The sequence below is a fragment of the Mya arenaria genome, chromosome 17 (assembly GCF_026914265.1).
Source record: "Mya arenaria isolate MELC-2E11 chromosome 17, ASM2691426v1".
NCBI lineage: Eukaryota > Metazoa > Mollusca > Bivalvia > Myida > Myidae > Mya > Mya arenaria.
The window spans coordinates 16,713,036-16,731,898 of NC_069138.1; the positions used below are offsets into that span (position 1 = coordinate 16,713,036).

The 18,863-nt window shown below is 36.0% G+C and overlaps 1 protein-coding gene across 3 annotated transcripts; it reads right to left on the reverse strand.

Moving 5' to 3' along the window:
• Window positions 1–1,489: 1,489 nt before the first annotated feature.
• LOC128224258 (neuroendocrine convertase 1-like) lies at window positions 1,490–17,676 on the reverse strand. 3 transcript variants are annotated; one of them, XR_008259459.1, is made up of 15 exons: window positions 17,384–17,676; window positions 16,337–16,432; window positions 14,069–14,194; window positions 13,785–13,913; window positions 12,332–12,399; window positions 11,739–11,824; window positions 11,207–11,382; window positions 10,693–10,902; window positions 10,369–10,469; window positions 7,652–7,755; window positions 7,106–7,223; window positions 3,250–3,536; window positions 2,596–2,664; window positions 2,039–2,233; window positions 1,490–1,899 (listed from the first exon to the last, which is right to left on the reverse strand). XR_008259459.1 is itself a non-coding variant. In XM_052934059.1 (14 exons), exons 1-14 carry the CDS (start codon window positions 17,591–17,593, stop codon window positions 2,097–2,099), a joined length of 1,917 nt encoding a protein of 638 aa, XP_052790019.1. In that variant the 5' UTR covers window positions 17,594–17,676; the 3' UTR covers window positions 1,490–2,096. The 3 variants fall into 3 exon arrangements, 2 of the variants coding, with proteins under 2 accessions (XP_052790019.1, XP_052790021.1); XM_052934059.1 differs by having other exon boundaries at window positions 1,490–2,233; XM_052934061.1 differs by lacking the exon at window positions 13,785–13,913 and having other exon boundaries at window positions 1,490–2,233.
• Window positions 17,677–18,863: the final 1,187 nt, after the last annotated feature.

Genomic DNA, 18,863 nt, shown 5'->3' on the forward strand with positions numbered 1-18,863 from the left:
TGCGTACCTTCCGGTGGAACGGCATCCCTTTCGCCTGTATACCTGGTTTCAGCGCCTGTCTGGCGTGCCTGTCGGTGAAGCGGCCTCCATCTCGCCTGTATACCTGGCTTTAGTGAGTGCCTTTGCGTACTTTCCGGTGGAACGGCATCCCTCGCGCCTATATACCTGGCTTCAATGCTTATCTGTCTTACCTGTCTGGATTCAGTGCCAGCCTGACGTGCCTTCCGGTGGACTGGCTCATTTTAACTAACCTCACACTATAGTGTGTGTAAACAAGAGTGCAAGCGTACTAAATTGTGTGAAAAGGAGGGGTCGGAAGCGTACTATATTGTGTGGAAGGGAAGGGATGGAAGCGTACAATATTGTGTGTGAGGGGTTGGGGTAGGGGTTGAGGAAATGGCACGGGTTGCTATGAATAAGAAGTATCAAAAACTACTCTAATTACTGGAAAAGCTTATATATATAATATAGTGCGAGTGAGTGTGAGATTATCGCATGTGAGAGAGGGGGCGCCGGAGGGGGTTGCTAAAAAAGTGTATCATACGCTACTTTAATTACCGGAAAAACTATTTATATGTTGATAAAGTTAAATGTGATTTTAATATCAATTTTCATTAAGTATTATAATTAATTATTTTCTGAATTTAAACAAACCATGCACATTGCTGATATATGTCTGTAACATCATTGACTGTTACCTATGAGCAATAATACCCCGCTGCGCTACTTCGCGGACTCATGCTTAGACCAATGGTGACGAAACAGGTACAGGTTCTTGTTTGACACTTCTTTAATATGTGTAATTCACACAGAGTTATAACTCAACTAAACTATCGGTGGTTCAATGGGTAATGGTTCACTTAACCGATAAGGATTTTTGGTCCACGATGAAATCCAGATTATGGCATAAAATTACATGGACTGTAACAAAAATATTTCAATCCAAACAACAAATTAATTCGACAAAGTGTGATTTATCCACCAATTAAATAAATCTTGCATATTTGTGCTGTTCCCACTTTTGTTATCTACGTGTTGGTGTTTAAAAGCGTTACTTTATCTATTAAATCTGTAATGATACGATCCAACTAAAATAAGCAATACACTCTGCTAAAATATCTGGCTATATTGTCATGAGTCTGTACCATTACAGTGATAAGGGGAGGCGCCAGAAATTGGCAGTAGATGGGGTGTAACTTAAAGACCGGAACATTTTGACATGCGCCTTTCCCTCAGAAACGAAATTGCTACGGTTTACGTGTTTGCAGCGGGACTTGGGGCTACTCCCTGAATAATTTATTTTACAATTTAAGTCCAAAACGGTGCATTTTAAGCGTATTTTATAACCTTTTCCTCCAATGTTAACATAAAAAGTAAACTTGGACAGTTTTTGTGGGGGCGCGGGCCGCGTGCCCCCCCCTCCCCCTCCTCCCTGAATCCGCAAATTTAATTCAAATGTAACAGCTTCTAAAGAATATCAACAAGCAAATATCGTATAGATTTATTATGATACAAAGTATGAAGACCAAAACTTCAATGCGAATATTTATACCAGCAATAGCTATATAATGCATTGAAACCTAAAATTAGAAAATTAAAGTTCATAAAGTTAAGCAAGTCTGTAATTAATTACAAGTTATGAGCAGAGCTATTTATTGTTTGTCTGTGGGGCTATTCCATTAGAATATCTTTGCAGGAATAGGATGTCTTGTTTTTCCCATAAGAATTGACAATATCAGTATAATATTATTCCCTGTCCTTAAAACAAATGAATGCACTAACGCGTTGAAAGGGAAAAGGTGCAAAAAGTGCAATTTTATTTACATTAAAAAAATGTCATGACGATGCTACCTGATTTCGATTTGCGGTTCAAAATATGTTATGCCTGCGACGTACAGTCTGAAACACAAAATTAGTTTAGATAGAAAATTCAAATGTGTTGGTAAACCAAAGGGCAAAACAATGGAATGAATAATGATCAAATTTTCACAGTTAAAATAATCCAATTGATGATTCTTCAGATGAAATTCACATTTACATAGAAGCTTGCGACGAAACTGTTGCTATCTTTGTTTCCAATGGAGCGTAATTTGTGCTCACGAAGTAGTTGGGGCTACACTTGCAGTGGCCTTGTTACCCATCACCACGTAACCTACAACGGCGACTACACCTCCTACCACAGCAACCCCACCTACAACACCACCGACTATAGCTCCGACGTTCACGTTGTCGTCTGCAAAAAGCAACGTTTAAGCTAGAACATCCAAAAAATGAAAAATATTTTTTTTTTAAAAACAACTAAAGATCATTTAATGGATGGTCTACCTAAATATGTACAACATTTAACATGTTGACATTTAAAATATTTGTCAAATGGCCATTTGTTTTCAATTCATATTATTTTAAGTATTTAAAAAAAATACTTTTTTGTACACGAGGGAGCAAAAAGGCTAAATTCAGAAGGTTATTAAGTAATATAGGATATGTAATTGTAGGGTGTGGGAGGAGATACAATAAAGTAGTTAAATCACCTTTTTACACATTATCTCTATATTTCAGTTTTCGTGTGTTCCATTATGGGAAAAGGCGTTTTACCTTCTTTAGTTGCTAGCGGATCCGTGCTGGTTCCGTAGAGTTTGATTTTCCAATCATAAAATATCAACACTGCAAAGTTAAAAAGTGACCTTAAAACTACTTCATTTTCAAGAAAATACCAACACTGCAAAACAAGTGCCTTTAATGAACGAGTTAATGTTGAAGAAATCGGATCTCTTCAAGATAGATGGAACAATTATTGATTTTCAAATGTTATAATAACAAATGGAGGTTCTAAGTACTTACTATTGATTTTATATTTTCTTACTAAATCATTTAAGTTTATTTTATTGTACTTAATGAAGCAATAACAATTGAAAATATTTAAGCGTTTTTTTCTTTAAAATGACTTTTGTACAATATTATCAATTTTAAACTACAAAATTACAATAAAGCATTTTCAAACACAGGATAAAAAACATTCATATTTGTTTAAAACACCATACATGAAAATGAATTATTTAAATGTTAAAGGTAGCTAAAAAAGTTTATAATTTTGTGATGTTCATTAGCTAACGTAAACACGAATGAATAGAGCAAAAAATGAAAGAAAATCTTAAATTTGCAAAATGCGTTCGTTTTACAACACAAATTACATGTGTAGATGTATGAACTATAAATTGAAACAGGTAAAGCAACAACCATCATTCATACCATGTCCGCCGTTTGAGTCAGAGAGTTTAATAGTCCAGTCACCATTCGCCCCCTCCCTCCATTGATGAACGGACATAAATCTGTGATTCACAAGAGTTCCACTGGATGTGTCCTCGTTTCGGTGTTTTAAGATGCGTGTCCAGCCCGCCCCGTTTGGTGACATTAAGTAAAGCTCCATATGCCCGGTAATGTTAGTTGAAATTTGAGCCGTAATCTCAACGTGTTCTAGGTAATTGATCGCGCATTCGCTAATGGTGATTGTGTTCAGGATTTCCACGGCTGCAGCACTGTTGGAATCATAACAAACTGTAACAGGTGTAGAGGCCAGTGATAACTTTAAAGCTATGTTTTTCTCCCACCTCAGATAAGTAGATCCAATAATTTTACCATGCTAGAAATTCTTATCTTGCCCACGGGCGAAGATAAAATGCCCGTATGGAACTCCTTTTTAATGGTCACCACATTGTAATTACCTCCCTTGTTTAAGACTGTCGTCTGTAGCATCATGGAAATCTTGTCTTGTGGCAATATTTAGAACGCTTATTTATTATTTCTCGCTTCAAATGCGTCACCATAAAACAGTTTTTCACGCACCTTTCAAGAAATAATGCTTCACTCTCCTTAGAAATATTTAAAGACCGATTTGACCATTAACATAATCTGAATCACTGCGCGCATATCCATGACAACAAGGAATTATCACATATCCATACGCAATTATTTTCACTAAGCACAAAAGATTTCCAGCAAAAAATATATTTTTACTTAATTTTGTTTAACTGAGGTGGGAGAAAAAGCATCTACTCGGTAAACCTCGTTTCCGCAAAACACCCTACGCTCGTGTCGGAATGAACCTATCTTACACTCTCGGCCATGGAAGATATTTATAGTCTTTGATTTTGACTTTTCTCTAATGTGTTATACAACAACAAAATAAACGTAAAACATCCTGGATAACTTGTTTACTATAGTACATAAACAGATAAGTCATGCATTTATTGTCGTAAAATCAGGTAAAAAAGGGGAATTTTTTACATCTTTAGTAAAGAAGACACTCAAGTAGAAATCAAATGACGTACGTAGATTTATATTAAATTTAACTGGGCATCAGATGATCAATTTGCAAGAAAAAAAGAAAAGTGTCGAAAACTGTCATAAACTTGGTATTAATGTGTACTTAATTGAAACTTACTAACTGAACTACCACATAGTTTACAATTTATTTAAGTTTAGCAGTTATTTCGTATTTTTCCATTAAAAAATTAATGGGTTTGTCTACCTAGTAGAATTCATACCTTATGCGTTTATTGGCAAGTCGGTGTAATCAGGTTATATTACCGAGTTAGGTATATAGCTTAATTATGTCACCCATTTAGAGAATGCCGTCGTAGCTCAGTGGATACGACGCTGGACTGCAATTTTGGCGACACGGGTTCGAACCCGGTCTCCGACACAATTTTATATTTTGGTACTTTTTTTACAATTATGATATCAAAGCGAAACACATTCTATTAAATAATGTAATTGGTGCCAATCTGGTGTACAGTCCTTTTAATAATGAGGAAAAAAATCTAAATAAACATCTATGATTTGAACTTATTACCTGAACTAAGAACTTCAGTACAAGGTGTATAACAATAATACAAACGACATGACGTAACATTATATACCTCCTATCTGTCCACATTAACCGACGATATGTAAAAATTAAAAACCTCTTAAGTGTTCTCAATAAACGACATCACGTAACAGTATAAACCTCATACCTGTCCACATTAAACGACGTCACATACCAGTGTACACCTCCTTCCTGTCCACATTAAACGACATCACATACCAGTGTACACCTCCTTCCTGTCCACATTAAACGACATCACATAACAGTGTAAACCTCATACCTTTCCACATTAAACGACATTACATAACAGTCTACACCTTCTACCCGTCCACATTAACGACATCACATCACAGTGTACACCACCTACTTGTCTACGTTAACGACATCACGTAACAGTATACACCTCCTACTTGTCTACGTTAACGGCACGACGTGACAGTGTACACCTCTTACTTGTCTGCGTTAACGACAACACGTAACAGTCTACACCTCCTACCTGTCCATATAAAACGACATCACGTAACTGTGTACACCTCTTACTTGTCCACGTTAACGACATCACGTGACAGTGTACACCTCCTACCACCTGTCAATATTAAACGACATCAAGTAAAAGTATACACCTCTTACTTGTCTGCGTTAACGACATCACGTAACAGTATACACCTCCTACTTGTCTACGTTAACGGCACGACGTGACAGTATACACCTCTTACTTGTCTGCGTTAACGACAACACGTAACAGTCTACACCTCCTACCTTTCCATATAAAACGACATCACGTAACTGTAAACACCTCCTACTTGTCTACGTTAACGGCATCACGTGACAGTGTACACCTCCTACCTTTCTACGTTAACGGCATCACGTGACAGTGTACACCTCCTACTTGTCTACGTTAACGGCACCTCATGACAGTGTACACCTCTTACTTGTCTAGGTTAACGGCACCACGTGACAGTCTACACCTCCTACTTGTCTACGTTAACGGCACCACGTGACAGTGTACACCTCCTACCTTTCTACGTTAACGGCACCACGTCACAGTGTACCCCTCCTACTTGTCTACGTTAACGGCATCACGTGACATTGTACACCTCCTACTTGTCTACGTTAACGGCACCACTTGACAGTGTACACCTCCTACTTGTCTACGTTAACGGCACCACGTGACAGTGTACACCTCCTACGTGTCTACGTTAACGGCACCACGTGACAGTGTACACCTCCTACTTGTCCACGTTAACGACATCACATAACAGTGTACACCTCCCACCTTTCTACGTAAGCGGCATCAAGTGACAGTGTACACCTCCTACCTTTCTACGTTAGCGGCACCACGTGACAGTGTACATCTCCTACTTGTCCATATTAAACGACATCACATAACAGTGTATACTTCCTACTTGTCCATATTAAACGACATCACATAACAGTGTACACCTTCCACTTGTCCATATTAAACGACATCACGTAACAGTATACACCTCCTACTTGTCTACGTTAACGGCACCACGTGAAAGTGTACACCTCCTATTTGTCTACCTTAACGACATCACGCAACAGTGTACACATCCTACTTGTCTACGTTAACGACATCACGTAACAATAAACACCTCCTACTTGTCCACGTTAACGACAACACGTAACAGTATACATATCCTACCTGTCCACTTTAACGACAACACGTAACAGTAAACACCTCCTACCTTTCAATATTAAACGACATCACGTAACAGTATACACCTCCTACTTGTCTTCATTAACGACAACATGTGGCAGTGTACACCTCCTACCTGTCCACATTTAACGACACCACATAACATTGTACACTGCCTACCTGTCCACATCAAACGACATCACGTAACAGCATACCCCTCCTACCCGTCCATATTTAACGACATGACGTAACTGTATACATCTCCTACTTGTCTACCTTAAAGACACTACGTAACAGTGTACACCTCCTACCTGTCCACATTAAACGACATCACGTAACAGTGTTCACTGCATATTTCCCTACAATAATCGACATTACATAACAAACAGAGTATACCTCCTACCTGTCCACATCAAACGACATCACATAACAGTGTTCACTGCCTACCTCTCCACATTAATCGACAGTATGTTAAAGTATAAACTTCCTACCTGTTCTAATATAACGACAACACGTAACAGTTTACACCTCTATCTGTCCACATTAAATGACAACATGTAACAATATACGCATCCAACCTGTTCACAATACCCTGCTGTGATTCACAACTAAGTCTTTCTGGCACCGTCGTCCAACTGGCAGCTTTGGTAATCATGGCATCCGCATCGAGAAGGCCGAACCCAGCTGTAGTGCTCACTTGTGTGTAAGATATTAAATTTTAAAAAAATAAAAAAATAAAAAAAAACATGTCAAATTAATTGTTCTTAAGAGGGTGATTTGAATTGCTGTAAAACGTGATACTTTTGTTACATTGTTACAAATATCCGAAAATATTTACTTGATATGTTTCATAAGCATTTTATTATATAAAACAATCTAAGTTGCATAAGTCTGTCTTGAGAAGTTTGAATAACGTCAAGCCGCTTTGATCATTTTTGTATTAAATATTGTTTTATTTCATTTCAGAAAAAACTTATCCATATTTGTTAATCTACGTGGTCGAGCAGATAGGACCATCTCGATAATGTCTATAAAGAAAATCATTTCAAAATATAGGCGATACATCAGGGCGAATTGTATACATGACGGCAGTTAATGTCGCCAAATATACATGAACAACGAACCTTTCTTTTGGGCTCCGTTGAGGTAAAAGTCGTGAGAACTGTGAAGGTCGTTGTTGGCGGTCTCCACTATAATATGCTGTATATCCCTCCATGTAAGACTAGGCCTAGGATAATGTTGGAACATTGTACATTGTAAATAACTATATATTTACAAGTTACCTTCAACAAGTTAATAATGGTAATATTCCAAATAGAAAAATCAACAAAAGCAAACACACATATACACTATTAGGCAATGTTCTTTAATATAAATCAAGTACGTGTGAAGCTGGGTTCCCGTTTCTAAGTTTAAATTCACGGTGAATTCCTGTTTCGCTAAGCGTCCCAAAGTACAGATATTTTATACATTTAAGTCTCTCTTTGTTTTATTTTGAAGTTAGTGTCTTACTCTCAGTTTGTTTGTGCCTCTTTAAACAGTGTATTCATTAAATCATTGTCTACTGAGTTTTATTGTTCCATTAAAGATTCTCGAAAAATGAAATACCGATTTAACGGTAGAAGTGTGGCGTTGACAGTGTCTCCCCTTCTATTGGTGTGCGTGATTAGTACCATCACACCGATAATGTTATTTTCCTACTTACAATTTAAGTAAAAGTAAAACAAGCTGCCGTGTCATCTTTCAATTATATTAGCCTTTCGATCATTCTAAATATTAAATAAAACATCCATTTGCTCAATAGTTGATAAAGCAATGCGAAGTACAGGGACAAGCCCAGAAGCGAACTCATTTGTGATGACCCTGTCTAAAGGAAAAGGCCAAAGCTCACCAGACTTAAAACTGCAGACCCAGGACGTAAAAAACGACACAGACAGACCACATGTAAAACACAATAGACATACCGAACATGCATCGAAATATATTGGTATGCATACTGTAGTCATACCTACTATTTCTGTAGATTTTTCGTGAACTTAATATTGATGTTTTCATTTTAATTCAGATCCTTTTTTAATTTGTTTTTAATTGGTTTAGACATAAATCTAACAAACATTTAGTCATTATTGTAAGTAAAAATTAAGGATATCAAAATATAATTTGACGGCAGGTTTTCTGCATTGGGGCGCTATCTTGGATGTCATATATTCGCTAGGCATTATTGTGTGTCCCTATGGCAACTGCCAACATACTGCCTATTATTTTGACTACATGCGTTTGTTATATTTTCTTATTTCTATTGGCAGTCAACTATCAGCGTATTTAATTTGTGGTTGTATTTACTTTAAACATCAATTATTTTACAACAATTGTGATGGAAGTTGCCTTAGCTTATGCTCAGTCATTCTAGTTGACATGCTGTTGTGCGAGCGTGTGGTCTTGTGTTGTGAAACAGATAATCCCGGAGCAAACTCATTTGATGACCACCAACCAAACTCACATACGCCCAGTCCGGGAGTCGAATCCGGGTCGTCTTGGTGAGAAGCGAGTTCGCTGACCACTGCGCTAACCGGATATCCGTGGTTGCATTTTAATTATTTTGAAAAACCTTTTGCACATTTTACATCCAGGCCATTAAAAACTTATATTATGAAATGAACATCCCCAAAAAAAAACCTTTTTCCCCCGAGGAAACAAGTTTGTTATTGCTACTTCGCCTTCACTCGCAGACTATCTTGAACTCATGCAACTATTTTGATAGTGACCGCCTGACAACTAAATAACTGGCAACGCTTTTTGCATAGTGCAGGTGACATTACATTTTACGGCCGCAAGACAATGTAGTAACTGACTAAATCTTCGTCGAAGTGCGGCATTTTATGGTCGCAAGAATACAAACTAACTAACCTTCCCCAGGATGAATTGTAGAATTCTGCGGGCACCAGACAATAACGTAAATTAGAACGCTCTGGTCGAAGTGCGGCATGTTATGGCCGCAAGACTTCATACTAACTCACTTTGTTGTGGATGAATTCCAGCATTTTATTGCCGCCAGACATTACAGTAACTTGCTACTCTGTGGTGGAAGTATTGGCGACAGTTTACGGCCTTCAGTAAGCAGATAAACTAACTACGCGGTGGACGACATACGAGCCGTCTTTAACGACCGCCAATTGTATGAAACCCGGTTGGTTGTAAAGAACAGTAAGAATGTTAATTTATTAGTCAATATTAATCCTAAAATGACTATCGACCAATATATTGCTCCTATGTTTAAAATTAACAAAAGCTGGCCTGCTGATATGTTATCTAGGTTTGTCCGACTGACCCAGGGTAACTAATTACACGGTGGAGGAAGCGGTTTTGTACTGCTTCTTTTTAACAAAATAACTAATTAAGCTTTGGCATTTTACGACCGCCATACAATAAGTAACGAGTCACGCTCTAATTGAAGTTCGGGTGCCACTTGTTACCGACATAAAACAATATAGATAACATCGCTGTGGATAAAGTACTGGCGGCATTTTACGACCACCAGACAACGTATTAGGTGACTACGCTGGCGACGAGCTACAAGCGCCTTTTTTACGGCGACAAAGTTACTGTCTACGCGGTGGTCGATGTGCGGCATTTTATGGCCACAATACTACAAAGTAATTAATGTCGATGTGTACTTTTTGGGGCCTCCAGACATCACAATAACTAGCATAACTTTGATTGATGTTCGGGCGGCATTTAAGGCCGCACGACAACAGAATAAAAAAACCATGCTGTGTACCAAGTATGGTGGCATTTTAAGGTTACCAGAGTTAACGTGAGCTGATGTATTATTCAAACTTACTTTGATTCAAGGACGAGGGCAAATATCCCTGAGGCAACAGGACAAGCGGCGGAGGTTCCTACAAACGTTGTAGTACATCCATTTGATACATCCGTCGTTGCCTTTAGCAAGAAACAAAAAGGTATGGTACGGTTAAATGAGTTATGGGTTCAAACAAATAGATTCGGTTCATAAAACAACGTATTTTGTCGTTTTCAGAAGCAAAAATATTACAAAATACACACACAACTAGTCAAATTAAAATAAAACCTCAAAAAATTGCTCTTTAACATCAACAACGTTCGCAAACTACATTTGAAAAATTGAGATATGAAGAGTTCTTACAATGAAATCATCATTATAGTCGCCGCCATATGTTGCACACATAAGCGCTGAGCACGGTTCTGAATAATCCGCTGGGGCCGAACTCGTTTGTAACGAAGTCACAGCTATTGTATAAGGACTGTTTGCGTAGCCATCATAGTTGCAATCATCGTCCTCGTACCCGCCATTTCCTGCAGCCCAGGAATATATAGCTCCTAGACCATTTCTCCCCTGAACGTCGGAGCAATATGAAGGTTTAAACCATAAATGTCAATGTTTAATGAAAGCAAAACGGAAAAGCACTAAATGAAATAAAGCCATTTGATCGGTAGCAATTGTTACAATTATGATGCTAGAGATTTCTTATTTGTCTTATTGGATATTAATAAAATGAATAATCTCGTTTCATTAATCATTAAAATGTATGCATATCATCGGGAAGATGCTCGTCATACAAGACAAGTGACAGCAGTATTCAAATCCGACTGCATATTTGGTATTAAACTATACACCGAAATACGTATTAAACATTTACGTTTGTTGTTCCATCAATAAGTGCCTGTTCTTGAATAGTGCTAATTGGAGCAATTGTTTGGCCGTCGTCCGGAGCTCCCCAACTGTTACTGTATATGTCAATTTCATCTTTTTTGTAAACCAACGCTTCGGCCTCTTGAGAAGTGGTGGCTCCAGTCGATGCTATTAGCCGTACACCTATAACCGATGGAAACATTCATATTTCATCTAAAAGTTATAATATATGTTCGTGACTAATGTAATATATACCAACGCATCGGCCTCTTGAGAAAAGTTGGGTCCATGCGATGATATTGGCCTTATCCCTATAATTGCTAGAAAAACAGATGCCTTCATCTGATATGAATAATAAATACTTTCATATTGTTTCTTTGTATATGACAAATATACTTTTTTTATTTTAAAGACAGAAACTAAAATTCTGGTTGTTATGATAATGTTACCAGTCCCAAATCATTAGTACGTACAATTCGGAGGAATTCTAACCAAACTGGAATTTCATTTTAAATAAACTGAGATATTTTTGCGCATACCTCCTATTTTGGAACCGTAGGCAATCCCAATGACGCACTCTGTGTTATCTTCGGCAGCGATGATCCCTGCACAGCTTGTACCATGGCTATAAATATGTATTATTGGTAATCACTGTTCCCGCTGTTTGGAACTGATAGTTAGAAAAAGGCCAACAGAAATCATAACATTAGAAAAATTCAATTTCAAATGAGTTAATAAAGATAGGTTGATGAAAATGTGGTTAGTCTCGCACATTGTGTGTCCTTAGTTTTTGATCTATTGCGACTTAACATCGTGGCCCTTGACAAGGTCTTCGTGAATTATCTGGCTATTGAACTTGTTCCTGAAGGTGTCAATGTGTTATCCATATATTCCTATATATGTTTTCCGTCGCAGTTTTGTTTACCTACACAGTGCAATAATTTATTACAGACATTTTCTAAAAAGTGTGGTTATCTGAACCATATACATTTCAAGCATTTTCTCGTAGACCACAAGAATGTCAAAAATTTGGGGCTATCCATTATATTCCATATTTGTACGTTAACTAACCCGAGGATTTATTTATACTAGAGAAATGCCTTCGATAACATAATTATATAAACATGTTCACCTGTCTGTGCTTGGGTCTGGTGTCGGGTTTGTTGTGTCGGTAAAAACGTCATATCCCAAGTGTGATAACTGAACAGAAATATATACAATTTCAGATATAAAAACAATTGTCATTGTGGTGAACATTTGTGTATATTCATTGCAAAAGATTTCCATTGGTTATGTTTATGTTGTTGTTTTCATTTATTAGTCCGGCATCAGTTAAAATCGGCCTATTAAAAAAAGACCTGAAAGCAGTAATAAAAGCATAGCTCCTGATCCATTCCTTGATTTTAAAACAAGACCTTGACCATCTTAATTGAATTTGTCATTTTAATTTTATGGAAAATATTTAAAGTATCTTTTTACATTAATGTAATAAAACATCCTGACAATGTGAACCTTCGGTAACACAGAATGTATCCAAAGTATTTACACAGGAGACTTGGTTCTATTGAGACAACCCAAGCAAGACCCTTGATGAAACGAACATGTCATTATAAGACATTTATCACAAAGGTTCAAAATATGGATAGTTACATCGAGGATGACAATCAACAGGCAAAAAAACAAAGGAAGAATATGCCAGAAATTCATGAAGCACATAACCAAACAAAGTATGATTGAAAAGTATCGTATATCATCTATTCAACCTTAAAGGCGCACAACATAGGTTGATACAAACCACATTGTTTTTTGGTTGTCAGTACACAGCTGCAATAGGTGAAAAGTTTAGTAGTGATGTAATAAACTTAATACTTGGATTAAAATATTCGATCATTTTCACAGATTTTGTTTTAGGTAACAATTACATAAAACATCAAGACTGTAATAAATTGTTGTTATGCAAGCAGTCGTCGTTATGTGCAAGATGCATTCAATATATTCAATGCTTTCTCTTGTGTTGAAATAATACTGTTATCATCGACATTTTTTTGCATACATTTACATTAGCTAATTATCTTAATATCATTGGTCATACAATCGTTGCGACTATGTCAGTAATATTGTCTTTGACTTCAATTCATTGCAAACGTGTATGTATCATTCTCATGTTACAAGCAAGCATGAATATTGATTTCGTCTTATTTATTTAATCATGCTCATATATATTATATTTTGCTCAAATCTTCCTTGCGTAGTAAATATTAACAAATTAACAGAATGACTGAGGAATTCGTGGTTACGTAGCTACTTATATAATTCAAACAGAAAACATTTATAAAGGTCTGTACCTAACCATATGCTTTATATGGTTTTAATCATTAAAGTCAAATGAGTTTAAAATGCATATTCATTAAAACTGAAAGAAATTAGTACATGAACCTAAAGTGTGCGCCTTTTAGCAGAAGAGGCCATATTTTAAGGCTGATGAATCCATGGTAAGTCTTATATGCAACATAGAGTTGTGTTAAAATATTAACAAACAGTTGAATGCTGTGTCATTTTAACGGTAAAAAATAATATAACCCTACGTAATTGTTGCTTAGATCAGTGTGAGTTGTTTCCAGGCCATCATCAACGACCATGATCTTTATCCCCGCCCCACTGTAGCCTTTCGTCCACGCAGTTGCCACACCCATACTGGGGCTGTGAGCGTCGTTCTTAAATACATCAATTCGCTGTAGACGCTGGTGTTGAATTTGAAAATGCCGTTTTACGGTGAAAGGCAGTTTAAGTGCAAACAAAAAATGACCAGAAAAAAACTAGGACTTTTTCTATAACTAATCATTTTATAAAATCAATTCATTATACTCACTAGATACCACTGTTCGTTCCACTGTGCGTCATCCAGGGTTTGTCTTTTTGATCGTTCTGGTATTGCTGAACGTGTTGCTCGATCTTCGATCGTTTCTCTCCATAAGTTAAGCACAGATGTACAAAGCTGTTAGTGACATAAAAAATATTAATAGAAATTGCATCAGTTATTAGCCGAAATGACATTATAGATATGAACAGTAACGGAAAAAAACGTTTATCACCAAACATACATCAAACCTATGAACCAAATTAATCCCAACGCTATGAAAGAAAATAAATCCAAAACAATAGCTTAAAATTATGCACCAAAATGTGATCATGAACCAAACAGTAATTATAGTACAGAACAAAAATGGCATCAAATTAATGTACCAAAAAACACCAACATTATGAAACAAATAGTGCCAGCTGTGTGGCAATAATGTGCGCTTTTTCATTTTAAACAGCTGCATTTAGATCGAACACTTAGTTCTAAAATTCAAAACACTTCCTCTATTAGCTATTTCATGGAATGCCGTTATGGCCATTTCTTGTGAATGTGTTGATCTGAAACGCGATACTCGATAGCACGATGATGAAAACGCGAAATCACGAAACAACAATGGTGAGAACGCGACAGTACGATGATGGAAACGCGACTGTACGATAACGAAAACGCGATTATACGACAGTATGATGATGATAATGCGATAAACTATCTTGTTTTCACCATCGTACTTTCGAGTTTTCACCATCGTAAGTGTTTTTATCACCATCGATTTGAAGTATTTTGCAAGTAGTATTCCAAATGACTTTCGTAATCGTGGTTATCCTTTACCAAATGTGACGACGCGATATTTAATTAACGATGTATTTCATCTCAAATATATGTGTTAGAAAGCGTGTTATTTTTTCCAGAAAATCTCAGTAATATGACAATTCCAAAAACATATGTTTGTTTGGATCTATAATCACAAACAAACTACAAGACCTAACATGGTGTCGATAAAGTATACTGTTATCAGGCAATATTGTTAAAACGCATTTGTTTGCTTGCTTGGGTAAAAATAATTTTCCAGTTTAGAACAAGTACACCTAGTTCTGTGTCCCATATTTCTTAGTGAGAATTTGGTTAAAATCTAGTTTTTGATATAATAGCTTTGAATCAAGTTCAAAAATGGCAGTTGGCTCTGTTTCTTTGACGAGCTTCGTCAGAGGGTGAGGACAAGAGGCGATATAAATAGCTCTTAAAACGCTGTCATCATGTATGGGAAAAACATTATTACGTCGTTCGAAGTTCTGTTCGGTGGATGAGGTTCTCATATACTAGCTTGCATAGTTTAGTTATTTCATCTACATAATTTAAAAATCACTTCGTACATACATAGAAAAGACTGGAAACGGATGGCATTTTAAACAGCAAAAAACACACAATTATTGATAGAGGTTTGAAGTTTCACGGATGTTTACAATATTACTAAACGATTCAATTATAAATCGGTATCTTTATCGACCGCTAGAAAGAGTGCATTTGTCATTAACGCATATTAACGTTCCGAAATGGCTTAATTAAGTGAAATCAAAATTAAAACAGGGTAATGAAATAATCAATGACAATGTAAAGCCACGCAATTCATACCAAGCGAATAATTAACTATCGTGAAGACGAGGGCAAACGTTACGGAATGCGTAAGGGCCATCACCTGTGAATGTGTTGATCTGAACGCGATACTCAAAAGTAGTGCTAAATCACGAAACTACGATGGTGAAAACGCGACAGTACGATGAGGAAAACGCGATAATACGACTGTACGATGATGAAAATGCGATAAACTATCGTGTTTTCACTATCTTACTGTCGCTTTTTGACCATCGTAGTTTCTTGAGTTCGCGTTTAAACATAGCAGTATCGTACTGTTGTGTTTTCATCATCGTACTACCGCGTTTTCATTATCGTACACTCGCGTTTTTATCATCGTCCTGTCGCGTTTTCATCATCGTACTATGAAGTTTTCATATCGTATTGTCGTGTTTTCCTCATCGTACTATCGCGTTTTCATCATCGAACTGTGGCATTGAAGTATTTTAGAATGTATGATTATGTATAGTCTCATGTTAATCAAATTTATAAACAATATTGACATTGAAATATCTTAATATTCTATTATTATGTATAGTATAATGTAACTCAAATTTCAGTGGTCGTGTATTTTATATATATAAGTATTTTATAATTGAGAACCGTATATTATATACATTAACGAAACTGTAAGAAACCATCAACTACTTTGCCAGGACTGTTCATAAGCTGTTGTGCCATGTCATCGATGCTTTTCACTGGAGATATCCCTTCTTTGGTGACACGGTAAATATTTCCAGCAATCTAGAAAGTAAAACAATAATAGTAACTTAAACTACAAAAGGGGAACACCGTTTTCGATGACCGTCTCAACTGCGTTGTGTGCTTAGGTAATATGTTTTTGTTGTTTGTTAAGGTTATTTTTATTTGTTGTAATGTGTGGTGAGGGTTTAGGTAATATGTCTGTGATGTAATATGGGGTTGTGTATTTAGGTAATGTGTCTGTGTTGTAATATGGGTTTGTGTGTTTAGGTCATATGTCTTTGATGTAATATAGGCGTTGTATTTAGGTAGCACGTCTGTGTTGTAATATGAGGTTGGTTGTTTAGGTTATGAGTATTTATTGTAATTGGGGTTGTGTGTTTAGAATACATGTCTTAGTTGTAATGTGTGGCTGTATGATTAGGTTATATGTCATTGTTGCAATGGCCGGTTGTGTATTAAGGGGATATGCCTTTGTTCTTATGTTAGGCTGTGTGGTTGGATTAAATATTTTACTTTTAGGTTTGTCCCTCTTATTTGTATTGTTTATTTTGAAACAAAACACGTCCGCAAGGAAAACCTCGGATACAGGGGATTTAATATGTTTTCTAGTATTCGCCTTTGGAATAACATCCTACTATTTATGCTAAGAGTTGTTCAAATAGTTATGGTGTCAACTCTTGTTATCAGCATATGTATAATGTACAAGGAAAAAAATATATATAGTGTTCCCCTGTTTGTCTTTTTTATTCTTGAATTACGAAAGTGTTGTGTTCTATCTAAATATATCTGAAAACGCCTTAGTACAACATATTAACTCTGAGTGACTTAAGTAAAAATATTCAAAGATTGGCCAACAACATAATAGGAAATGCTCTTGTAATAGAGGCAAACCGTTTAAGATATCGAAATATGCCGGGCTTTAATAGTGTTAAAGCAGTTCTGTGAGATTTTGAGTGGTGAAACGAAAATCTGTTGAATATTAGTTCTTACCTTTTTCTCGAACTTAAATCCTTGACTTTCCAAACATTGCTTGGCCAACTCCTCCGTGCCATTGAACTGAACGGTAAACGTTTTCTCTAAAATACCTTTTCTGACAGTACTAAAGCCTTCTAAACCTTCATCTCTATCCCGATCCGCAAGTACATATCTAAAACTTAATAACATGAACAAAATATTATTTGATATCCAGATGAGTTTCATACTTGTACACTAAACGTAGTATATACATGTACTGTAAAATAACGAATTGTTGAACCAATTTGTCATTATGAGCCGTACTTTAAATTTGCCAATAGAGACCTGATATAGCATAAAAGAATATGCAAGATCATTATAATAATCAGTATAGTATATCTGTTCTTTTGGTGTCATTTCAATGTCTCCGATTTATTGATTAAAATAAAGAAATCACCGATATCTCAAATAAATCAGGACTTAAAAGCCTAAATGTCAAAAATTGTCATTATCACACAGTCTATATTATCTAGTGTTGTATTTTTATCAACGTTTTGTTCAGATATAAATTAACCCTGGAATAAGATTTCTTCGTTTACGTATTACGGAAAAGAATGGCGTTACATTATAGTTAAGTAAAGACAAGAACAGAAGAATTACAAAGATATAAGTTTTACCACAAAAAGCATTCAAAAAGAGTCAACAGAAACAGTTTTACTTAAAGAAGTAGCTCAATAAAATGAAACCTTCAGTATTCAAGTAACAGCAACAGTTCCGCATTTAATCATAGTCAAAAGTAATAGATTGATTTCATGCAACCACATATAAAGCCTATCACTGTAAATATAGATAAGTTAATGTTGTTTAAAATTGTGTGCTTTGTTTAAAATGAATTCGGATATGAAATGGCCTATTTCGTGATATTCAAGGCCGATAACATTTATTTGAAATATCATTGCTGTATATATTAACATACTCATTCTCTAAACTTGAAACCATTTTGTATGGGGTGACAAGGCACCAGAAACTAAATTGAGTATCGGTATGGAAGAGACCTGCTGAAATACCCTAAATGTACGTTGGTCTTATCATTTCTTTAATGTTATACAATACGCCTATGATTATAATTTGATCGTAACGCATTGTTTGTTACGAATAGAAAAGAAATGGCCGATATGAGCAAGTTCGTTTCAGTTCAATCGAGCTAGTTAATAATAATTGCGTTTATAACAGACAAAGGACTCACTAATCCTTTTCAATGACATAATAGGAAATGCCAAAATAAAATATATAATCGTCTGCTATTTATATTGTAATAATCAACATTCACACGGTCAGAAACATTTGATAGAGACAATGGCAAAACCATACGATCAATTTCTATTAAACAAATAGAGGCAAAGTTGCTGATAACTCATTACGGATGATATTGTTCAGATTTTATTTAAGAAATTCGAGAAAGAGTTTCTCAACTTGAACAATTACTTTAACCGATTCAATTTGAGTGTCGTTCACA